This window comes from Strix aluco, chromosome 3, assembly GCF_031877795.1.
Source record: "Strix aluco isolate bStrAlu1 chromosome 3, bStrAlu1.hap1, whole genome shotgun sequence".
NCBI classification, from domain to species: domain Eukaryota; kingdom Metazoa; phylum Chordata; class Aves; order Strigiformes; family Strigidae; genus Strix; species Strix aluco.
This window is the reverse complement of record NC_133933.1, coordinates 124,693,052-124,718,757: the sequence shown is the minus strand read 5'-3', so window position 1 is coordinate 124,718,757 and position 25,706 is coordinate 124,693,052. Positions and strand designations below refer to the sequence as shown.

The window sequence follows — 25,706 nt, the reverse complement described above, 5'->3', positions numbered from 1 at the left end:
TGACATTTCATGCACCTTTTTGATGTGAATGACTGAGCTTACAATCAAGCATGTGTGGTTTTCTAATGCTTAGTTTTACATTAAGACAAATTCAAAAGCACTGATTAATAAAATTCACTGTTGGACGCTCTGCAAACTGAGGCTTTTAGATAGAATTCAAGTCACTCCAATTCAGTAATTTTCTATTTAGAACAAAATCAGGAAATCCCGAACACATCTTTCATTTAACCATGCAAAAGAAATACAACCCCAACAATCATTCATTTGCGTAGGTAGCACAAACTAGCCAGCACTCATTGAAGGCCCCAGGAAAAGTCTTACCCAGAGACTCTAGTTCTGTTCACAAACCCACATGCTGCTTAGCAAACACAGTACAAAATACTTAGTCTTTATGTTGATTTCTCCTTCAGCAAAATGTAAAAGTTGACTACAAACTTTATGCCTCAAGTACATGAATAGCAAAATAAAAGATCTGGATGGAAATGGGGTAGAGGGGGGGAAGAAACCTCAATTTTTAAATAAGGATTTTCAACATCTTTGAAACTTGGCCACATGCAATTAATGTTTCAATCAGCTGGCCAGTTCGGGACAGAGGCAGATATACAGTACAAAACCAACTGTGTTCCCCTAAGCCACTATTCCTGTATGGTAATCCCCAGAAAAGCTGAAGTTTTTGTGCGACAAGGCTAAAAGGGGATCTCTGTCCTAATGAGCTAGGTAGTTTAACATCACCCTATCTGTAAGACACCCGTATCAGCACAAGAGAGGCAGAAACCACTTTAACCATTGGTAATAACAATTCCTTCAGAGCTTACTTTGAGGCACTTCATATGCAGTGTGCACCAGACTACCTCATTTCTCTGCTCACACATGCTCCTACCACATGAAGACCTGATAGAACTTTACACTGCAAATCTTGTGATAAAAGTTAAATCCTGAAGATAGTGATATTGAAGATTTTCAAGTTAGTTAGGAATTCAAATGTGAGCTTCCCTGCAGCATGCGTTGCCTAGAAGTTACTGTGAGAAGAATGCAAACTGCAGCAGCTTACACTGAAATGTAAGTGAAACCAATCAGTTCAGTTCCACTTTAGTCCAAAGTGCAAAAATACTATTTTACCTTAAAAGGTGCTATCAGTAGTAATTAAGTCTCAGAGAACTGCCCTCCCAAAATACACTCTAAAGAACTAAGAAGCTTTCTACCTAAGGAAATTCTAAGGATGACCTGTTGTACAGTTACCTCTGCTACGTTATATAGCTAGGCTCTGACCACCAAATTTAGTTGAAAATAATTCTATTACAGCAGATGATAGCACAGCACACATTTTACTCTCTAAGAGCACAGTACGTGAGGATAAGAGTGCATCCAGATATTGCTGGTTACATTTTTGGTTTTGTCTAGTTCCACCTGTATGTAGTTTTTGGCCACTTAAAAGCTAATTTGATCTTGTACTTTTGATAGCATTCTTTTGCTCATTCTTGAGCTGTCCATTAGGTGTAGCAGCAGTTTTATAGTCATTGTCAGGTGTTTTTATCACTAAGAGCCTGAAAGGTTCAGTTGTTTTCCGAAGTCTCTGAACAACAACAGCATTTTGCAACTTTGCTTCCTCTAGCGTGAGCGTCTCGTCTCGCAGCTCTCGAAGTGGCAGCGAAGTAGTCAGTGTGAAAGGAACACTTCCCTCTGATCCTTGATACTTTGTTATGAAGTCTCTGACATGGCTTATTCTGAAAAGAAAAAAAAATGAAAATTCAGCATAAGTTGCTCTAATCCTGACACAGACCATACGCACAACACACACAGTCACCACAAGAAGAGAATGAGACACCCACTTCACGTAATAGCTGATGGCACAGAAATGGAGGAATAGAGATGGGGTGGTATCTTGAAGTGCCTGATCCACTGAGAGGCAAGGACCAAGGTTTGCACGCTGAGAGCAGTCCCAAGGGAAAAAGGATGAGTATCTTATTCTGGGCACTCAAATGCTTCACTGGCTCGGATGGTAGTTACACAAGCCTACCATTTCTTAACCAGCTGGTGGAGCCCTTACCTGAGGTTTCTGTAGGCATGACCTAGAATAAAAATGCCTCCAGTGTGTGGTACACGTAGCAGAACCATAATAATATTAAAGAAAAAGGGTTTGCAAAAATTGTCTGTATAGCTTACGAGTTAACTAGGTCTAAATATAGTCTCCTTCTACCAAAGCAGGTGCAGCAATGAATTTGTTACAGATTCAAGCTGCCTGTGAAGGTGTGAAGAACCTTGCAACAAGCAAGCAAGAGAGAGGTTTTGCTGTAGAACAATCAGAATTGACCAATATAATTAGAAAAGGAAGATTACAGGATACATCTACAGTAAAATAAACATAGTGCCAATGCCCATTCTCTGATCCTGAGGCCAACTGGTAGACCGGCTACTGGCAAATTACTAAACTCATCCTTCATCTTCCCCATGCCCATGGAGTTTACTGCCTCCTGGGAATGGTCTGTGATCTGATCTAACATCTGATCCAAGCCTAGATATTGTTTGAGAAGATGCTAGTTGGCTTGGAGGAAAGTCATACTAACAGTTTAGCAGCACAGATGAGCAAATTTTCATGGCTTAGCCATCTTACTAAGACAGATATAGCCAGCATCTAATTCCTGTGCACGCAGGCCTCAATTAAAAGAGAGCGCTTGGTCTTACAAGCCTAGAGCCTGAAAAGCTCAAGCAGGCGTAAATTTTTGGCTGGACATTCACAGGTGTCTACATGCATTATATCAAAGTTCATTGGGTCTCAAGAGCAACGCAGGCAATTAGCCACCAGCCATCTGCTTTAGGATGAACAAGTTCCTTTCCAGACTCCATACCTGATGCTCTAGGGTCACACTGACCTAGCAACTGCTCAAGAAGGGACACAACTTGATTCAAGACATCGCTACGTGTGCTATTCCTACAGCACTGCTCTGCTAGTTGCCTCACTCTCACGTCTCCTATACATGCAATCACAATGCTTAAGGATATGTACTCTAAATGGATTTCTCCCTATTTCTTATTAGGTCATGCACAAGTACTGTATACAGTACAAACATGCTGGTCTTGTGGAAAGAGGGTATGTTATGATGGAATATTTACTGCAAACTACTTTAAAAAGAGCATCCCATCAGTAAGGCTCTTGTTCTGCTCATCTCAGACTTTTTTTTTTTTTCCTCTAAAAGCACTTAGCAGCTATTCAAACTGCTATTTACCATGAAGACAAAAAGCTTCTAAATATACTTAAATGTGTGAAACCTGGAATAATTAAGATATTAAGCTCTCCAATTAAGTATTTTTAATTAAAAATAGCAATTGACCCTTCAGCAGTATACCACAACAGTGTTTCAGTTCAGACCTCAGGCCACTAACAGTAATGAATTAGTAAGTTAAAGAAAAAATTACAGTCATTAACCATCAACTGCTGAGCTTTTCTTCCGACTAGTCACAAAGACATACACGTTTATCTTGACAGCAGCCTGGGTTGTATTAGATCTATGATCACTTAAAATTGCTTCACAGAGAAGCACTGGCAACATATCCTTTCCATATGATGTGACTGTATAGTGCTGGAGTAATTTCTCAAATTACAAATTTGAGAAAGGTCTCTAAAGACAGTAGTTCTACAATTTAAACAGTTAATCCTACTTTCTCAAAGCTCCTGCATACATATGCTGCGCTGACACCTTCTGACATTATCCTCATTTATAAGTCTCTTCGGGAACCGGAAATTTTACTAATTAAGAATTAAACACACTGGAGGCATTCTATTCTGTTCATGTTGACATGCAGGTGATGAACCTCCCCTGCCGAGGGCACTGACTCTGGCCCTCCCGAGGTTTCACTGGCTCCACTCTAAGTTACATCCTCCAGCTCCCAGCTGTGGTGCTGTCTATGCCCAATGACTAGCAGGCTTTTTACTAAGCAATTTGCTCCAGATGTAGTCATTTTGTGAGGGATCTGGCATCTTAAAAGCTGTTTCCTCTAGTAATGAGCAATACTTTAACTTCCACTAACCTACAAAGGACTCCTACAGTTTCCTCAGATTTTCATTTATGCTCAGTTATGTGCTATTAACATCAGTTTACATTCCTCATCTACTCCTCTACTTTCAGCTAAAAGATTCTCAAAATTTGAAAGGTTTTCTAGATACAGTAGTCCAATGTTAAGTGAACTGAGGAGGTAGATTATTCACAGAAATTAGAGACTTATCATGCATAGAGGCATAGGCCAAATAGTTCAGATGCAAATACATGTGACAGCGCCAAAATAAATCTTACCTGTGAGAAACATTGAATTTCTGAATTATCCTTTCCCCATCAGCTAACCAGATCTGGATGTTAGTGATAGGCTCCAAATCATTTAAGGGCACTAAAGGCAGGTGTCTTTTGTTGTCAGGTCCTTGATGATCATCTCTTACTTTAGAGATTATCCTTGGAGTAGCACTGAAAAGCAAAGCCATATGAGGTTACACCTTCTGTGTACACATGGAAGCTTGAACCTCCCTCCAGACCTCTGCTTCTGAAGCTTTCTGCCCTGTGTCAGGGTGCACTGATGACTTCTGCTTTTAACAAATATAGGAATATTGACATAATGTCAGGTGCTTATGCCAATACTTTCTCTTGAGGACTTCAACATGCTGAAGAATTTCAGTTCGTTCATGCTAAACATTTTTACAAGATGGAAGGAAACTTAAATATCAAAGGATTAAATACGAATACACAAGAGATGAAACAGTCTGAAGATTCTTCATGCATTTTTTTGTACTCTAATCACACAGGTGAAACTTTAAGGAGTTTGAGTATTGGATTTGCATACTCAATGTTAATTTTCCCTGTAATGTGATTAGTGTAATTCAATTTAACTGAATGCTGTTAGCCTTGATTTAGACCTCAGCATCATCTATTTCAGCTTAGAAGCATTACTCATCTATCAGAGAAATTGACTTAATGTGAGACTCCAGGCTGATGCACACAGCACTTGGATTTAGTTTTTTTCTAAGGCTCTTTTGACAGATGACCCTACCATAAGGGTACTTGACAGAATACAGGGACCTCACTCCAAGTGTGTGGTCTTAAAAAAATTACTGGCAAAAGTTTTTATTCTGAAGAAATGTTTGGAGCTTAGAGCTTCTTTCAGGACTACGCTTGTTCAGCACGTACTGTTTATGTCGTCATAAGGCCTGATCCAATGGGCACATCCTTAGCTCATGTGAGTACAATCAGATGTTTGCTTGCAAAACAATAGCAGTGATTTAAGGAGTAACCATTTCTTCTCTGAGCTCAGCTGTGGTCACCGACTACATGAACACTTCATGGTGGTTTGTGGAACAACTTTCTCTTTGCACAGAAAATTGATGAGTTACTGTTTCTTGAGAGAGAAGTTGGTAACCAATAGCCATAGAATAACAGTCTTAATACTACATCTGCTTCGCGGACAAAGCCCATCCTTGCATCCTTATGCTCTTGCACCTGTCTTAGTTTAATCATAAAGCAGAAGAGTCACAGCCAATTTATTATTAAAACAAAGATGGCTAATGACAATATCTTCAGGCTAATAAAGTCAGAGTCTTGGGCTCAAGTTCTTCTCAGTCTGAGGCATTTCAAAACTTCCTACCGCCCACTCCCTGGTTAAGTGCCCTAACTTCTGGACTATCAGCCAGTAGAGGCACTTTTTATTTCTTCCACTGAAACTCTACAAAGAGAATGAGAATCAAGGAATCTCATTCCTAAGTGAGTGGTAAGAGATGCTCACTGCAACTGGAGGTAGATGAGAGGCACAGAATTGACTGTTTTACATTACACAGAAATCAGCTGGGGCATAAGAACTTGGCACCAACAGATTCCAAAGGCACAACTGTAAAACATTCTGGTACTCCAAGTACAGGTGACTTACTATCACCCACCTGCCTCTACTGATTTACTTATCTCACACCCAGCTTCTGTTCATGCTTTATCTTAATACAAAATAAACCCTAATTGCCCTCCAGATCTGGAAAAAAAGCAAGATAAATGTTGAACAGTCTTGGGAGCAGAGCAACAACAAAAAAAGAAGTTGAAGTCATACTTCAGTCCAGCAATGATCAGATTTTGCTGTCTACTTGATCAGTGGGGTTCAGTTCCAGGTTCAGACACTGAAGCATAAGCACACATGTGCGAGCTCACTGTCTCCAGCACAGCGGAGGCTGGAGAAGCAGTCAACCATGCAGCTGTCAGGCCTCTGGTTAGCCTGGGCTGAACTACATCTTAGCCCATCAGTCACAGCTGTAGTTCAGACAACTGTCTCAAATGGATACAGATTTTGGTGTCATTCTCAAACCAACTTCCTCACAGTCACATCTCAGAATTTGCGGTAGGCACTGGAGATGGTTCTTTCAATAGCAAGTACGTGAAACTGAAGCCAACACGTTAAGTGAAGCTGCAAGAGAAAGTTAGAAGGTCTGTATTCACCCAGGTTTAATGCATTTCCATATTCAATAACTTTGCTCTTGTAGAACTGACAGATAAAGCCATCTAGTGGTGGGAGCTTTGACTAAAGCCAAACAGAATCTAAGTCTCTTATTAGCCTGAGATCAAAGCATTATCACCCCTTTTAAAGGCTTATTCCTTTTATAAGATTATCAAAAGATGATGTAAACTACAAATCAAAGAGACATGAGAGCCTCCTGTCAATTTTCTGACAAGGAAAAGCCCAAAAGTTAGGTATCATGCCTTACCCTGGCTAATGGTGAAGAAGCTTGACACACAATATTTTACCTCAGTGAGGTTACAGAGTAAGCCCACTTTGCTACAAGGGATTTCAGTCAATAGTTTAATTAACATGCTTTGGAGGTAGTCTTTAAAATGTATTGACAAGCTTAATAGAAAAGTGCAGTTGTAAATCTTGTTATAAACCCAAACTATTAAATGCAGCTGAACGGTGGTAGATAAAACAGAATACACCCATTATATAGGTTCATAAGGTATATTGGAAAAGTCTGATAAGTCTCATTTGTTTCCCCTGTACAACAAAAAGGGAGAGGATCAAGCTCGTCTGAGTTATATCAACAAACATATCATTTCTAGTTCCTCCTTTTTTCCTCCAAGAAAAATTTTAATGAGCCAGTCAACAGACTAATTCATAACGTTTCCAGACTGATTCATAACGTTTCATCCACCACATAATCCATCCATCTGGGAACACTGGCAGAAAATCTATAGGCTATTTAAAAAAAAGTTTATTTGGTAAGTGGAAATTTAGCTAGGTTATAAGCTGAAGTAAACTGTTCAATCATTTGCCTCTCTCATTTCTGATTAAGCCCCACAAATGCAACTGTGGAAAGGGAGTTCTATAGTTTAAAGCTTGTTACAGGTCTCAGTGCTACTATTTCCCCACAAGGCTTTTCTGCTGAAAGAGTAGCATATGCATGCAATGGACATTTATTAACATCAGGAAGTGAGCACTGTTTATGAAGTAAGAGCACTTACAGCTCATGTTTCCAACATCAGCAAAAATACTTAGTCGTCTTTAAAGAAAAGGCTCTGATAGCATAGCACTGCATAGGCTAGCAAGAGTAGAAAAAAAAGCATTTTATCCAGTCCATAAAGGAAAAAAAATGCTGAGCAAGTTGTAGGAGGTCTCAGTGTACAAGACCAGTCAACTGAAATTCAGAGAATAGCATGTTTCCAGGACCTAAGTCACCTATTGGGAAGCAAGATCATTACTTGCTGTAGGCATGACAGAGCACAACAAGCAACTGAACAACCTACCATTTAGCACTGGTTAGCAGTGGAAACCAGGCACACTGAAGATCTTTTTACTTTTGCTATATACAGGTCTACTTGTAGATAAAGTAAGGTTAAGTTCTTGAATGTCGTTTGCTCAGGATTTCAGTGCTACTGAAAGAAGTCTTGCAGCATCTCATCCATCTCTCAAGGGAAGACTTTCCCCATTGACCATATCTACTCAACCATGTAGCAGCTGAATGGACTGTGCTGCAGAAACAGATGAAATTGATAAAACAGATACATGCTTCTCTGCAGCAGCCTGGAACCACTCATCCTTTACTGTTATCAGTCTCTTACTCTGCACATTATTATCTTCTTCCCCTGCCTCATCCACTCCTATCCAGGTCACGCTTTCCCCCAGCACAAGCACTGGGCCTTAGCAGCAAGCCCTTTCCACTTAATCAAAACAAGCTGTTCTCCAAAGGTTTCACCACAGTCAACTAACCCCAGTCACTAAGCAGTCCCACCTGTGAAGAATTCCTGTAGGCTCCTGGTCACTGATCATGTTCTGTTCCCTTGGCTGAAGTCTGCTTTTACAGGCATGTAAGTCTTACACAACGGGGATATGTGAAGCAGATAATTTGGCTGAAGTAAGCAAAAGTCACAGGGATCAAATACGTGAACTCCTGGCCTGCCCCTATATGACAGCCATCCAAAATACAGTACTGTTGGGTTATAAATCAAGTCCAGTTTTAGCACTGGCATTAGTGGCTGACACTCTTCAACCACAAGGGAGTCAGGGAGCAAAGGCATGAGGATCACTAACACACTAAAATGTCTTACTGCAATAAATGCATGATTAAATACTGAGTAATTTTAAGAGAATGCAAAATAGCCTCTTACTTCTTCAGTTCCCTTTATGGGATTGTCATACTCCCCTCTTCACACACAAAGTATTGCACATACAGCTTTAAAAGAGATTCTTTTAAATCACAGCAGAGTGACAGCCTTTCAGATGGAAACAATTCTGCTAATATTGAGACCTCGAACAAAAAGCCAACAGCATGCTGGCTGTATTAACAGGAACACAGCCAGTAGAGCGTGGGAGCTGATTATCCCTCATGCAACACTTGTTAGACACACTGAAATACTGCATTCAGATCTGGTATCCAAAAATAAAAGAAAGATGTTGATAAACTGGAGCAAGTTCCACTGAGGGCCACCTAGATGGCCACAGGCTAGAGCATTCGCCCTGTGAAGAGAGGCTGGAGGGGCTTGTTCAGCCTGTGGAGAGATGGTGTCAGAGGGGGACACCTAACAGCAGTCTGCTGGGGTCCACAGGGCATCATCAGGAGGAGGCTCTTCATGGCGGACATAAACTGAAACAAGAGATGTTCAGACTGGATACAAGAAAAAAAATTTCCCATGAGGACAGTACAGCACTGAAACAGGCTTTGCAGCTTCCACTCTTGCAGGATTTCAAGGCCCAACTGGATAAAAGTCTGAGCAATCTCATCTGTCTCCACAGCTGACCTTGCTTTGAGCAGGAGCTTGGATTAGAGAACTCCACAGTTTGTGTTGGAAGTGACCTCTGAAATCCTTTACCATATGTGTAGTTCCCTTCAGCTACTCAATCATAGACCCCGTCAGACTACTCACCTTCCTAATCTGTAACCATGTCCAGAAAAAGGATGAAACATTGGCTTTTTCGATGACAAATACACCTTATCTTTTTTATCTTCCACTTTCACATCTACCTCCTCCTTATCAAAAACTTTCCGTAGCTCAAAAGGCAGTTCCCTTAAGAAAAAAAAAAACTATGTCAGAAAAAGAGCTACTATATTGTTTTCAGTATACAAAATAGATTAATGATTAATACCTGTTCTATGTTTACCCTTTCAAGGACAATGCTTTTAAAAAAAACAACTACACAGGTATTTACTAAGAGTTATGTTAAGTGTAAGACATACAAACAACTTCAAGTTCCTGAACTGCAAATTAACTAGAAAGTGAACAATAAAAAAAAGACATCATCGTGCAAGTTGTTGAATGATGTTCAAATTTACTCAGCAGTTACCACTCCAAAGCACATAACGTGTAGGAAGTTCAGTATTGCCATACACTGCTGCAAAAGATTCAATTATTTTATCCCCATACTAAAACAACAACAAAAAAAGACAATTGGCTTTTAAAGAGAAACAACTGAGTTTAGACACAATGTGTTTAATTACAAATAAATATGAATCTCAGCTTTTAAAAATTAGATCACCACTAATAACTATACTCTTTAGTGCAGTAACACCACCTCAGTAATATTTTATTTGCATTAAGCAGAACACAACAATGCCTTTGTCTATCAGCTCTGATGCAGATACTACATTTTTGGGTGGTGGGGCTCAGCTGGCACAGGGGCTGTGCTAAGTGCTTCTCTACCATCGACAATTATTCAGGAACCATCTTGTAATTAACATCTTCACAAGCAAACGGCAGAAGAAAAGTGGCAAACTTTTGATGAGTGCATACAAAGCAAGCAAAGGGCTTTAAACAGTGCAGTTAATTGCTATTACTACTAACACAGGTCACAGCAATAGAGGAGAAATAAAATGTAAAATTAGTATTTTTGATGAGCTAGCAAAGTATGGAAAAGACAAAAAACACAATGGCTTAGTAATTTCACATACTTGAAAAGGAGTTATTAAATTATATTCTCCATAATTTTGTATTCTCCTCTCCATTTTTATGGGGTGAGGAAATAGACTACAAATTAAAGGCTCATTGGTTTGTATGGTCAACCTGTTTTTTTAAAGCAACACTGCAAACACTAGCAGAAATCAGGATGTCATGCTAACTTTTAACAGGGTGATAAAACTAAGATTGCTATATACACGCAAATGACTAAGATAGCAAGTTTGTAGTAGAAAAAACGTCTGAAATTTCAGACTGATGAGAGTTTCTTGATGTTACATGGAACAACTGTGTCCATTTAAGGCTTTTTATCAACAAAAAGAAAACAAAGACCAGAAAACCAGAAATACTCAACCACTTGGGCACCGAGTTCATTAGTCAAAGCGCCATTTGATCAGTAGCTTTTACTGGGCACTCTGATTTATTCTTTATTTCACTCTCCACCTGCTGTGCCCCCTACCAATACTCGCTTTTATCTATTTCATCAGCAACTGTACAACTACTGCAATTGAAAGCTATATTAAACCTGTTGATGTTAAAACAGCCATTAGCCCTGCAGGAACTGAGACAGGCAGCGGCCTACGCTCCTACAGGGATGCTGCAGCATAGCAAAGCCAAGAAGCTATGTAAAAAATTTAGAGCATAAGCTAAGTGCTATCCAAAGCACATTAACTCAGTCAGATTAAGAACACAAAACTCACTTACCCTTTTTTAATGGAGTCCAAGAACTGCTGGTTTGAAACATCAGTGTAGCTCCTAAGTTCACCCTCATTTACTGTAAACCCATTTTTCCAAAGTTTAACAATTACATCAACCTATAAAGTAAGAACATCTCATTATAACACTGATGTAAAACCAGCTTGATATACCCACAGTACCCTATGATTGCAAATCATCCACTGCACAGACTAAAAATACTGAGAGAAGGCTCACTATAATCTGTTTCGGCCCTGTGCCAACAGACAGAGCAACTGCAATGAGTAAGTGACATTTCCAAGTATCTTGTGTCAATCAGGGTTAGAAATAAACCTTCCCCCAATCATTTTGCTTTCCTAGGTCAAGAACACTCCTTCAATTCAGCAGGAAAAGAAAAAAAAAAAAGCTGGAAGATCCCAGCCAGCTGCAACTCTTCAAGAGCTAATCTGAGAGCACACATGCCTGGTGTTGGAATACCACCTACCAGAATAGTCCAGATGGGGATTTATTAGGGTAGAGCCTTGTTCTGATCATTCAGGAAGATTTTCTGAAAGCAAGGCATTGAGATAATGCATGCAGAGGCCTTTCACTCAGGAAATGCAGCAAGTATCAGAAAATTTACTTCAGACAGTAATACTTTTATATTACCCTGGAATTTCTGGGTATATTCAAAACCTCAGTGTTAGGGGAATGAAAAAATACATTCTCAGTAATTCATTGACTTTGCCAGAGAACATCCACTAAAGACTTGTGGCCTTCACACTGTTTGCTGATACCTCTCCAACTTCAACATGGATATATTTAGGATTGCATTTTCATATTTATGCATCATGCCATTTAAGGAAGCATTTGATCACCCAGGTCTGATCCCTGAAATAACCTTGTCTTGACAGATACTTGGCCACATGTACATGCTTCATATACCTCACAAATGAAGAACTGACCTAAGCTGGAAATTAGTTTGTTGATAGTACTTGACAATTTTCTTTTTTTTCTTTTTTTTGCAGTTTGACTTATTAGAAGATGACCGCTACATAAATACACAGTATGTGCAAACTACTAAATAAAATTCCTTCTCTTTTGGTTGGGTAATCTGTCAGAAAAGTATACAGCATTCAGCAAGATTAGATTCCTTTAAAAAGTCTTGTGTCGCATTGTACCAATGCATATGGAAGGAGTTCTCATCATGAGAAGGTTCTTCTATAGTGAACCAGTATGGAAGTTAACATGGACTAATTATTCCACACCAACTTCCCATTCAGCCACTGACACAAGTACTGCCACGGAAACCTCTTCCAGAACCACAGTTTAAGGCATTGCTCCTGACACTCCTTTTCTCCCAGGCTCAGTTGGGGATTCATGAACATAATTTCCAGCAACACCCACTCCAAATTCCTCCTTGATATCTTTGTTCTACGTGGCCTTTTCGCCAGCCCTTTACTAGTCTTTGGGGAGTAACAGAAAAATACGAAAAGGACAGAATCACTGAGATACAAAACCATACTAACATCCCACTACTACAACTATACAAATGAGAGCAAATGAAAAAAAATTTGTGCTATGCCTCTGCATAAAAAGGCTACAACTCTTTAAACAACTTTTTATGTAATAGTAGTTGTCATTTCTTGCACCTCACGATTAGTGCACTTTTCTCACTAACAAAGCAGAAGTGCATTAGCCAATGCCAGCTTAAGTCCTAGAACAACACTAAAACCACTATAAAAGGTAAGAGCCAGAAGCACAGACCTCACTAACTAAGAGATGGGACACTGTTCCCACTGCTGTCTGAATCCTGTGTGCATTTATTTACAGATGTACTGGATAAGACTGCTGGACTTCTTGCATTTGTTTTCCAGAGTGCTTCTGGAGTGCTATTATGTTAAACTGCAGTATTTTTTCTTCACCACCTACCTGGTTCTTGACTGTAGTTGGGGGCATACATATAGCACCAACCTTCTGAGCTTCTTCAAAAAGGTTATCTACAAAGTAGTCACAGTTTTGTTCTCTACCATTCAAAATCTGATCATCAGTTCCCGATTTACACATCCTGCAGAACAAAGACATAAGTAAAAATGATGCCTCAGAGAACACATTAGGAGACAAGCAATTATCCTAAAAGTTCAGTACCAAGAGGCATAGAAGGCATGTTCCCTCGCACCCAGCTTACTTGGTTGTTTCAAAACATTGTCAACTTTGTGTTGTGCCTTTTCTGTAAACTTCTTACAAACCTCCAACTGCTACTATTTTCACTTCAGAAGCATGAGCTAAAGAATGATAGTAGAAAAGGTGGATTCATCCATGCAGAAGCTTCTAAACTTGGTATCAGAGCAAGGAATGCAAGTTAGATGACTCATACTCCTAATTCAGACCATCAAGCATTTAACTGCACACCAACGAAAGGCCTTCCTTAAAGCATTTCCATGATATAGGCTTGGGTGACTTCCCTTGTCATAAGTTTTAAAAAACACATACAAGAAAATTACCCTAGAATTTACTCCCCCACCCCCACTTGAACCTCCACATTCCCAGCACCATCACAGAACCACCGTTACTGTCTCTGAAAGCGCATTAGAGAAACTCAGGAACAAGTGACTCAACACCACTCGAACACCTGATGAAATACAATAGAAGACTTCAACGCCGTGGAGACTGCCGGAGTATTAAAAAAAGATGCATAAACCACTTTTCTTTTATAGAACATTGTACATGTGACAGCTGTTTCTGTTAGATTTTCACCAATCAAAATGCAGAAATATGCAACCTGAATGAATTATTATCTTTCAGTTTAGGTTCTTTGCATAGTAAGAGGATTATGCAGCTTTTGGTAAACATTGCAGGAGTTACTCCTATTGGAGATTCAGAAAAGTCTATTTTAAGCAATTCAGAAAAAAAAAATCCCAGCTCTTGAAAAATATCCAGTTTTACATAAAACTCTGCATTGAATTCAAGAGCAGCAATGCTTACTTGAATGGTAATTAGATACATTTGCATAAAAAGGAATTGTTTGCAGTGCATCTATGCAACACTAAGAAACCCTACAGATTAACATCTTTAAACAAAAGAAAAACTCAAAAAATTAAAGAAGACATTTCAAAAGTACGCTGTCCTCATTTCAGTTTTCTAATAGAACAAAAGAAACTTAAAACGGTAATCTAGGTACTCACTATGTTTTACCTTGGAAACATAACTGGAAAATCAAACATCTCCATATCAAATGCAGAGGTGCACAATGAGTTAGCAATTTGTAAAGCTGCCTTACTATTTTAAATGAAAATATTTATGCAGCTTTTTGCATCTAGGAAACATTCCAGTTATGTGAAAAATCTTTTAGCAAAACAATTTTTTTTTTGAAAACTTCAGTATATGTGGAACAGGTGAATACAGGAAAAAATAATTTAAATTTAACATAAAGTTTGAAAAGTCACGACAAGACACACAAACAGCAATAGGAAAGGAAGAGGAAAAAGGGGGAGGGGGAACTGGCACCTACCATTCTTTCTTCACAGTTTTCATATTGTCCATGTCTTTCATTCTGGTGCTTCGCCTAATTACAAAAAGAAAAACGTTTTTTTAAAGAAAGCAAAACAAACCAATCAGACAAAATGCCCAGCACACTTTGCCTCCTTTTGTAGCTGAAACACTCTTCTTAGTTTTTCCTGTGTTGATAGTACGTTTAACCAGAAACCTCAACCTCCCCCCCACCAAGTCTCCAGATGGTTCTTTGTTTTCCTGCAGTTTCTAATTTAATGACACATGAACCATACATCCGTTTCAGACATTCAAAAGGAAGATCACTTTATCATAAAAGTACAAAATAAATTCCACAATAATCATGTGAATTGAAAATACATGCTCATACTTATGCTAAACAAGGAACAAATATCACATTCCTTTTCTGAGCAGCATGATTTAAACTGCCCTGATTTTTCACAACACAATGAGACAGTTGCAGAAAAACTGCACTGCTGCTGCTGGCATTCTAATGACCTTCACCTTAATAGTGTGCATTATCTGTCAGGTTCCTCTTCCCACCATACCTCAACATATTGGTGCAGCATCCCAGACACTGAATTATCATTTCTGGTCTACTGTTTAGCTGGAAAGAAAATCCTGGATTTGCAAATACTAAATATACTACAGGATTAGTGTACCGAGTCAAAAGAAATTAATGTCATACTGATCTCATTACACTCACTTCTGAGCTTTCTAAAAAAAAGTCATAAAAAGTCACAAAAAGCCAGGGACCCCCCCACAAAGCCCTTAAAAAAAAAAAAATCACTTCAAAATTAGACAAACCCCCAGGAGAACATAAATTTTAAGTTGCAACTGTGTGTAAAGAGTTATTCCTGAAGACTGATGGGTACAGGTTACACAGATGATGTTCTGCTCCCGGCAGGTTTGGGATTAAGTCATGACACCGTACATGGCTTTTAGCGAGTGTCAAACTACGCAGTGTCAACCATCATACTCCTGAAAACGGAGTATGCACAGCAAGACTAAAATAAATTTTAAGTGGTCTTGACACCTAATTTAACAAGATGGAGAGGTTAGGGGGAAACAACATTCACTGCAGCACTAACAAAAACAACCCCATTAATTTATTCAGTACTAATTCATGTTCCTCAGGAGGTTGGTACTGGTATTCTTTCATCTTGAAAGTTAAATCCTTGTGCCACATGTTCTATAGAAATGTATATAGGCCTTCAGAAAATCCCCATAACAACCAAAAAGATTCAGTCAATATGTCCATAACAGGTTTTGAAGTTTAGGCAGCCTTCAATTTAATGCTGTTATGCATAAGATCAAAATGTTATACTTAGCACACCTTTGACATATCACACAAGATGCAGTAGAGTCTTGCTGGGTTTTTTCCCTCCCCTACGAGTGTTCTGCCAGAGCATTATATATATATATATCAGGCAAGCCTGTGCTGGTACATTATGACCTTATAAGCATATCTGATCACTGTACTTGGAACTTTGTACCTGCACTTGGAAAAAATGAACTTTCTGTATCAAGTAAGTATGCTGCATTTAAGAGCACTTAAAAATACAACTTTTCAAACTTCTCCCAAATTAAGCTTTACCACACTTTAGCACAAAGTAATTTTTTGTGTTCTGTGTTAATGTGATTATCTTCTAATCTTTCATTATTCAACAGACTACTCCCCAAAGCAACAAGAGCCACCTCCAGCCATCTGCTTTTGTTGATTCTCCGTGACTTGTCATCAGAGCTGTTAAAAAGAGACAGACACAATGAAGCAGCTCTTCAAATTAATTCTTTTGCTACATTAGGCTGGCCTCAAATGTGGATGAGTAGTATTCAAAACTGGTCAGCTGTGAAAGTCGCTGTTCCTTCTGAAGTACAACAGCAATTACACTTAGAAGAAGTGTTTGTGTTAATATATCAAGGTAAAGAAATCAGCCTATACAGCATATTGATGGTTATTATGACCAAAAAGCCATTAGGAGATAGCGATCAGACTACACGGCAAGCACTTTAGCTCAGCAAGCCAACTCAACGAGCACAAACAACCTCTCCTGCCAACTTCTGACAGCCATCCCTAGATGTCACTTAAAACATTAAAGAGTTTTCGTTTGGGTTTTTGGTTTTTTTTTTGTGTGTGTGTGTGTGTCTGTGATAAAAAGTATCACAGAACTGAACTTCCACCTCCGGAAATTAAGTTTAAAACACAGGAAGAACCTGAAGCTGCCAGCAGCCCACCACAGCTACACCTGATCGCAGTGGTGGGGCACTCAAGGCCCTTCCCAGCTCGGACCAGTTTCTGCCGCAGGGTCAATACTGTTGAGCCCACACACCCAGTTATTTTGATGCAAGAAAAACAAAACAGAAACTACATTTGATGCTTTCCTTGCTCTGAAGGGCAGAAATGTTCAAGCAAGCTCACACAGCCCTCTCCCCTCATGGAAGTCTGTCTTACTAACTTTGGCAGAAAGTAAACTCCTCAAGTTGAAACCCGCTTACAGCAGAGCGCAGTCTATCACTACACCACACAGAAATGAGGACTGAAAACTGCACCGCATCGTGCGACAAACACGCAGCTACAGAAAAATGGCATGTGCTAATTAAGAGCGAGAAGGGCATCAAACCTAATGGCCTGAACGTGACTGATACGCTCAGGTAAAAATCGCAGCGTAAACGTTTCCTCTCCAGCTGCCCAGAAGGGCTGTGTATTTTGGAAAGAAACCTGACAGCCGCCCCCTCCCCGGCCTGCCAGCACCTGAACTCAGCTGCACCCCCGGCACACGGAGCGGAGGCTCCGCGCCTCCTGCCAACGCCGCTGCCCACAACACGCCCCGCCGAGCGGCAGCCCACGCCAGCACCCCGGCGCGGTGGGCAGACAGGGACGATGAGACAATAACGCGGTAGCCACGCGGAGGAGTAACGCCTCGGGGTGGCCCAGAAAGGGCCCAGGCCGCCTAACACCCCCCCCCGTTCCGCCCGAGCTGAGGGACGCCTCACGCTGACACCCCGCTCCACGCGGGACGGGACCGGGGGCCGCCGGCGGAGCGGGGCGGAACGGCCAGGCGGAAGGCGCGGGAAGGCTCAGCTCGCCCTCCCGCTCCGGGCGGCCCCAGGGACGGCCGCAGCTAAAGTTGAAGCCCCGGCCGGAGCTGAGGGAGTGGCGGCGCGGCGGGACGCGCCCCCCCCCGGCCCGGCCTCTCCCCGCAGCAACTCACCCGATGGCCGGCGCCGGCCTCCCCCGCCGCGCCAACTCCTCGGTGTCCCGCGCCCCACCGCGCACGCGCGGCCGCCAACGGCCAGTGCCCCCGGTGCCCCCGCCCGGACCGGGCGGGGCGGGGCGGGGCGGGGCGGCAGAGCTCCACCCCCGCCACCGAGGGGCGGGGCTTCGGCCGCCATGTCGCGGGGAGGGGGCGGGTGAGGCGGGCGGTTGTGTGGTGTCGCGAGTGGGGTTCGTGGGGCTCTGCACCCGCTTGTGCGGGGGGGAGACGCAGCTTCTTCAGAGCCGGCCCTGCCCGGGTTTACGGCCCGGTGCTCCCCGCCCGAAGGAGCCGGCCCCCCACCGCACCGCCGCGGCTCGCCCTCTGAGGGCAGGGGGCAAAATGTCCGGGTGGGCCCGGCGGGGCCTGGTGCAGCGCCGCGGCCGTGACTCGCGTCTCTGCGCAAGGGGCTGCTGCCGCCCTTCGAGGGGCGGATAAACCTCCGCCTGCCAGGCTAGCGTGTTCTGCTGCAAGGGCGGATTTCTCCTCCTGGCCGAAGAACAAAAGATACAGTTTATATGTCTGTGTGCGCACGGGCGAAGGACAAAAAGCGGCATTCAGCGAGCGCCCACAATAGCGGAGAAAGGGCCCAGTGTCTCGGCCAGACGGCTGCGCCCGCACCTCCGCCCCGGCCCCGCCGCGCTGCGCTCCCAGCACCGACGTGGAGCTGCCCCCGGCTCTTTGTCCTTCCAGCCCCGCGTAGACGGCAGGAACAGCCGCACACTGCACCCTTTGGAGAGGAGGAATGCCTCATTATGCTGGAAGGACTAATTAAGGGCGAGTGTTGACATATTTGAAAAGGAGCTCTGCCGAGGCCTTGCACCGAGGACAAAAGAGCGGTGTGGTGGCTGGAAAGCAGAACCCCCGAGGGTACATTAGAAAAGAGAAAATGGGACGGGATCCCCAGGGAGGCGAGAAGCATTTAGCGGAGTCTCCCTGCCCTGTGCCGAGCCCTCGCAGAAGGAGCTATCCAAAGCAAACACCGCGGCGGAGCCGCCAGCGCCGGCAAACACACGCAGAGCGGGGCAAAAGCACCGATTCCGTGCGATTCACAGCCTGCACCTGCATGCTTTTTAATAAGTTGGGTTTTTTCTTTCCCCCAATAATTAGCGATGCACTGTAAAACATTTAGAATTTACCTAAATTGAACAGCCACAACTAGCTAATTCACATTAATTAGTGAGAAATCCACTGCGAATTTACAAGTGCGATCAAAGATAATTCTAAAAGGTAATACTTCATTGAATGTCGTCTTCACGGAGGAGCTGTTTCTGGAATCACTTAATCGTAACAAAATCACATTCTTCAAAAATACTGAAATAAGATGCTTAGTCTCAGAGTTCAGTGAAGGTAACAGAAGTAAAATCTGACCCTTCACAGTTTTAATTCCTTCCTCACATCACAATGCACTAAACTTTCGAAGGCAGTTTGGATTAATCCTTAAGTTTTAACTGAATGAGATCTAATTACAGCTCCTGCCTATGAATCTTCAGGGAAAATAAAAGAAATTTGCCTTTTGTTCTGGTGTAAAATACATATAGTCTTATCTTCCAAAATATGGATTTCTGAGATTCTAGTCTCCCTGGTTTTGTTTAATGTTTTAAATAACTTCAAATTTTTGGATAGAAGGAACTTGTTTGTTACAAGTGTTACTGATTCTATTAAATGAGGTTTTAAATGTTTAGAACTTAAAACAAGAATATCATACCATTGTTGAAAAGGTTAAGGAATTTACAAAGTTACAGGTAAAAGTTCAGAAGGTTGTTTTGCAGTGCTGGACTGTTTTGTATTTTCTTTTCAAATTTTAAGTACATTGGCTCCATTTCACTAAACACAAAAGTTCATTAGTGTGCTTAACCCTTGCTTGGGGCCCCTTTCTGCAAAAATTTCATAGACCCGAAGGTAAGTATAGAAGGAGGCAAGATTGGACTTACCTGGTGTAATGATGCAGGCTTTCCAACTGCAATCACATATTGATTTAGAAGATTAGGTCTATTACTGGAAATCAGAGTACATCTGGAGACATGCTGACCTACTACAATAGGAATCGGTGTCCTAGTGAATTTAGTGGTTTCTTAAAAGCTCTTCTAAGTACAGCTGTGCTCCCTCAGGACTGCAACTATTGACAAAGCAGAGGAGTAAGAAAAATCTTATGGAAGATACTACTGTCTTCAACTCCAGTATGACGTAAAAAATCATTTTTTTCTTCAAAGCTGGAAATTTTCAAGTGAGTGTTGTTACAATCAAGAGGTCACTAAAATCCTTTTAGACTTTGCATTTCATACGGCTTATTCTCTGGCAAGAAATAGGACATGAGATGAACAGAGCAAATGGTCCTTTTCTTACTGTGTGGTGAATAGAAGCAAACAGCCCAGACTGAGTTCACTGAAAAAAACTCTTAACAGGGTATTCATGAGATGAATACAACCATCTCATGCCCCCTTTGTCAGGAGAGATCAGATGCACTGGTGTGGAAGATAGTAACAACCCCTGAACTTGTTTTATAATGTAGGAGTGAATCTCAGTGTTGACAAAGTAAAGCAGTGTTTCAGCTGTCACCACCCATCCCGTCAAGGTCACAGAAGAACCAGTGCACATAGTGTATCTAAAAACAAGCAGAAAATTCATTTTGAAGGGATATTTTTAAACCATATATTTAACAAGGTTAACCCGAGCCAGAGGAAACCATCAGCTACCTATAATTAAACATCAGCTGTATTGATTGACCTTAACTTGAGATAGCAGTTGTTGCCTGAAGCCTTTTGAGCTGGAACAGAATGGGAGGGAAACGGGACCGTAAAATAAATAGGAAAACAGAATCTGGTTATTTTGTACTTGGCAAGTCCATTGACAAAGACAGCACGTTCCTCTGCACGGTGTCATTTTCCCACACGCTCCTTGCAGGAGTGTTAAACCTTGTAGGCTACCACACAGGGAGAAAGGGCTTAAGGAACCGATGTTTCTGGAAAGTTAGCTGCGCAATGGAAAAGTGAGTCATTGTTTTATGGGAGATGTTGGGTGAATCAGCATTCATGAAGAGGGTGTTACCCCCATGCAATGAAAGGAATATCCACACATGCTGCTGGGCTCTTGGACTGTAAATCCACAACAAAAGTGAATATAGCTTCAATTTTAAAAGTAATGTGGAATGCATAAAACCATGAAAAATTCAAGACAGCCTGAGCAACTGTTTGTACCAGATAACACACATTTGGAAATAACATATGATGTGAATTCTCAAAACAAAAGACACTTTTAAGTGAAATTACAATGATGATATGGTAGTACAGTTTATGAAAATCGTTCTTGGATGTGTAACAAGAAAACACGCTTCTAAAGCTAAGATTGTGTGTGAGGACCAGGGAGATTTATGGGCAAATAATGCTTCCCCATATGACCTTAATCAAGCCATGATGCATTTGTATGCGCCTAAAGCTTATCTACAAATATGTTAATAAATGCCTATTTTTATTGTAAACCTTTTAGGGCAGAGTCTGTTTTTTACTACAAAGCTATATATCACCCAGCATAGTAACAGGCTGGCGGTACTACTTGCATATGATTAATGATCATAAACACCAAAGTGAGATGATTTGCCACTTTTGTCCAAGACAGAAGCAATTTACAGTCTGAATGATAGTGAAAAACAGACGCTGTGGACTCCTGGCTTACAATATCATCAGCCTGTGAGTTTCACACAATTATTAGTATTAGAAAAACTATCTACTGCAACCTTAGCTCAGCGGGAAAAATGTTATGGAAGCTAATGGCTAGATGTGATGGGAAGATTATTTTGAAATATTAGGAGGTAAGTCTTACCACTCCCATTTAATGTCATCTAAGAAATCTACTCTCTGATCCCGCTTCAAGTTGCAGTGATGTTATCTGTTGTAGTGTGGAAAACAATCTTCAGATAGCTGGGCTGATTACAGGACTGAACATTACCTATTTAATTCTAAAACATTATACGTTTTAAAATGATAATGGTAGTCTTCACATAACGGGCTATCTTTAATAACGTTGCAGAATGCTTGCAGTGTGGAGTGACTGTATCACCTTACGTGTTCAAGTTCAAGGTAGTACCAATCCTGACTACTGGACACTGCTTGTTTGATGCTTCCAGACTTACATCCCATGGGCATATCTCTGTAATGGACAATTCTCAAAGGAGAAACCACACAATCTTAATTTCCTAAGAAGCCCCCGGGAAAGGATTTAGGGCAGGTTTACATAACACAGAGCTCTTGTGAATCTTTTATTTTGAAATTCAACTGAAGCCAGGATGAGTTGACAGCATGACGGAGAGAAGCACACATGAGCTTATAAATAGAGTCCTGAGAAGATGATTTGATTTCCATTCTTTGGAATGTTACAACTATTCAGAGATATTGCAAAGTAATCTCTGGTAAATTGCCCATGATTGGAGCAAACGGTAACTCACTGAATAGAGCCCTCTGGTCCTTACTAGGCTGAAACCCTCTGCAAAAGTTCTGAATAAGGGATGAAGGACTTTCTCTTTTGTTGTAATGCATTCCTCATTTCCTTGGAAAATAGGGACAGGTAGCAACAAAATCTTCCATCTCTAAATATTTCTTGTGCCATTAAATACTATTCAGAGCAAACAAGGCTTTCCATCCTGCGGCATTTTTTAATGTCGTTTTACATCGCTAAGTGCCAGTAAGATTTCATTCCCCAAGTCTTGTTTAATGGAAAGGGATTATTTTGCTCAAGTACTTTTTAATCTTTTTCCAGTTTCCCAGTGGTGTACCTGCCACAGCAGATGTTGTGGCTTCTTCTTAATACATGTTTCAGATATCTTTCTTTTGTGAACAACTGGAGATAAAAGGGTCTGTAAGCTTCCGCATTTGTTATAAATTGGTTCCATTTGAAATGTAGTTCTTCCCAATGGCTTTTATTTTGAGAAGCATTTAGATACCTGTAAGACCAAACTACAAATCTTGAAATTGAATCTTACTGGGAATGAGCTCTACCAAATTTTTACATAGTACTTGTGGAGTGTGGCTTCAACCCTTCTCCCCTTCCTTTCTTCGCTGTCTTTTGTCTTTTGCTACTCGGAGTTCCTATATTATTTTTTTCACAAAGCTTTTCTTGCATACAGAGTGCAGAAGAGGGTCAAAATAGGTTTTTAATTCTGTTCTGTCTTCATATGACATTTGAAACAAACAACAGATATAAAAAATGGGAACAAGTAAATTCTTGGATTAGTGAAATTACTCTAAATCCATTTCTACAGTAATTATTTCATTGTTAAACCATATTTAAAGCTCTAAGTATGTGTGATATACAATATTAATCCTATGTTAACATGTTCTCTGTAGTAAATACAAAAATTCCAAACAAAAGTAACAAGCAAACCTTGTAATTTATGATTTATTAATTTACATTGTCAGTACTAAAATGGCGATGGAGCTCATACAGAAGCTATAAAGCCATAAGCTGTTTGAGTCAAGATAACTAGCCACACCTTGTAAGAGGAACAAGACAACTAAGAAACCTGAAAATAAAACCATCTGTGAAAAACAATCTAGGGGGTAAACCTCCAAAGTGAAGCATGTCTTCACATGTTCCCTACTACGCTAACATAATGAGAATAAAGCACTAAAAATGGTTCAAAGCAGTGAGCAGGGATTTTTAACTACCTCAATCTCTCTACAAGAGTAGTCCCTCTGGCGTCATAAAGAGTACTCACTTGAGTGTGGCTCACAGGGATGAGATCAGAACACTAAAAAAAAAAAAAAAGAAAAAAGGTCACAACTATGTTAAAAATATTTAGTAAACATAAAATAAATAGTTGTGGGTTTTCTGTTGCTTCAAGCAGATCTGGATAGGCACCCCAGAAAATCAATTTGCTTGCATAACGACTAAGTTTATTTTACTTTTAAAAAGTCATCAGTGTTCAGGAGAGGAGGAGTGCTGGTTTGAATCAGGCATGTTGCAAACAGATGTTATGCAAGTTTCCCCAAACAGTCCTGCCAATGCATTGCAATCCTGAGTTATGACATCCACTATAACTGCTGCAGTCTGGGCCCTTTTTTGGGCCACAGATTGATCTGTTGGTTTTCCCAAAATGGGGATGATATTTCTGTGATGCACACAAAAAACTTGAAGAAGATCAACATATTATTTTTAATTTTCAGACCAAAAGACTTTGGACACCATGTCTGAGTTACACAGCCTACCAGTAGTACAGGACAGAAATGGAAAAGTACATTATTTGTCATCATAAGATTGTGATGCTAACTCTTAGCAAGCATATCTCCTGGCTCTTTCCTATGATGTGTTTGCTAAGGGACAGTCTCTTGCAGTTTCCTTCTACTTTTGAAGGATAAAAGGAAGTAATTTCCAAATACTGTTTTCAAAAACCATTGTAGGTTTTTAATTAAAATACTCCTTTAGCCTACAAGTGTATGAAATGGCTACATGCTTTCATAACCTTTAAACAAATAAATGAAGAAACAAAGGATATGAAGCATAAGAAAACTAATCTCACGGAGCAGAACAACTCTACTTTTGAAAGACCCTGCAGATTGTTGAACAGAAGATGAAGTAGTGTTGCTAATACAGATTAAAAGCTCAAAATAGAGAATGTCAGATGAGAAAAAGACCATAGTTCCTACTCTGAAACACACTGTATTTTAGAGTATCTCATAAAAATGAAAATTTGTCGCTCTTCACAGTAAGGAAATTTTTGCTTGGAAATCTAAATAGCTCGTTTTCTTATTATACATCCTAATGTCCTTGTTGCATATTTTATATTTTTAAGTACATGCTCTACCATAATTTTTCACACTTTATTCTTGAAAGATGTGGGAGTACGCAGGTAAAGCAGAATAATAGTTTTTACATTTATTGTTCTTTACTAAAACATTATTGCACTTTCCATCTTTAAACAATACTTCGATAAAGCTTGCCGGAGCTTAACAGCCTGAGACATGTGATCAGTAATTTTATTATACTATTCTTTTTTGTTAAAGAAGCAGAAAGTACTGAAATAACTTGCCCAGCCGTGCCAAACAAGTCAGTGTGAAAATTTAAAGGTTGAGACTTTGTCACCTACAGCTCTATGCTTGTATTACTCGGCTAGATTTCTTTTACAAAGCTTTTGGTTTCGGGGCTTATGTGCAGGCACTGTGATAAGTTCAATAAAGGGCAACAAGTTGTGAGAGAGGAGCGATTCTTAGCGCACATGAGTGAGAAGGGATTGGATTATATAGTTCGTGAATAGTCTGAAAAGCATTTAGGCATCTAACGTACTATAATACAAACTATTCTTCCCTCTGCGTTTAGGGGAACTGTGATAGAAGAGGGAAGCGAGAGAAAAATAAGCTTTCCAGCGTCTGAGCAATCCACATCAAACGCCAGCCGAGGCTACCGGGCAACAGACAGATGTTATCGGTGACTTGTAGGGCAGGTGAAGCACGGGCGCGTTCCTGACAGCCTGCCTCTCAAGGGGATTTCTTAACAGTGGGACTCACCAGGCTGTGAAGTAGTTTTCCACGGCGAATGCTGGAGATCCTACCCTTGGAGGATCTGTTCGCCTAAGCTGTCATGTCAGTGACTGGGAAGAGCCTTACCCGGGCGAGCAGAGCAGCAGGCTCGAGTCCCCCAGGTCCCGGGGCAGAGCACCCTTTTCGGCTGTACACGGTGCCACCTTTCACACCCCCGCGACCCTGGGCTGCCGCTTCTGCCCTGCCCTTGACCTCCTCTCCTCGGCGCACCCTCACCCCTCGGCTTAAGCCTCCAGGAGGCGGCGGCGGCGGCTCCACCGCCCCGCCGGGCCCCGCCGGGAGCGCGGGGCCAGGCCCGTCCAGCGGCCGGCCAGCTCCTGACAGGCTGCGGGCAGGTC

At 41.1% G+C, this 25,706-nt stretch overlaps 1 protein-coding gene across 7 annotated transcripts; it reads right to left on the bottom strand.

Moving 5' to 3' along the window:
• Positions 1 to 155: 155 nt before the first annotated feature.
• Positions 156 to 25,628, bottom strand: UBXN2A (UBX domain protein 2A). Of its 7 annotated transcripts, XM_074820149.1 has the most exons (9): positions 25,336 to 25,628; positions 23,550 to 23,582; positions 19,774 to 19,958; positions 14,587 to 14,640; positions 13,008 to 13,143; positions 11,106 to 11,215; positions 9,375 to 9,515; positions 4,290 to 4,454; positions 156 to 1,724 (listed from the first exon to the last, which is right to left on the bottom strand). In XM_074820149.1, the coding sequence occupies exons 4-9, from the start codon at positions 14,625 to 14,627 to the stop codon at positions 1,436 to 1,438; spliced, it is 882 nt and encodes a 293-aa protein (XP_074676250.1). In that variant the 5' UTR covers positions 14,628 to 14,640; positions 19,774 to 19,958; positions 23,550 to 23,582; positions 25,336 to 25,628; the 3' UTR covers positions 156 to 1,435. The 7 variants fall into 7 exon arrangements, with proteins under 7 accessions (XP_074676250.1, XP_074676249.1, XP_074676254.1 ...); XM_074820148.1 differs by lacking the exons at positions 23,550 to 23,582; positions 25,336 to 25,628 and having other exon boundaries at positions 19,774 to 21,300; XM_074820153.1 differs by lacking the exons at positions 19,774 to 19,958; positions 23,550 to 23,582; positions 25,336 to 25,628 and adding an exon at positions 17,798 to 17,853.
• Between the last annotated feature and the right edge of the window lie 78 nt (positions 25,629 to 25,706).

Coding starts and splice junctions, on each gene's coding strand:
- UBXN2A (XM_074820147.1), bottom strand. CDS start 15,174: ATGATAATTCAGTGTCTGGGATGCTGCACCAATATGTTGAG. Junction 9,516..11,105: donor TTGGACTCCATTAAAAAAGG/GTAAGTGAGTTT, acceptor TTTTTTCTTAAG/GGAACTGCCTTTTGAGCTAC. Junction 1,725..4,289: donor AAATTCAATGTTTCTCACAG/GTAAGATTTATT, acceptor TTTTCTTTTCAG/AATAAGCCATGTCAGAGACT.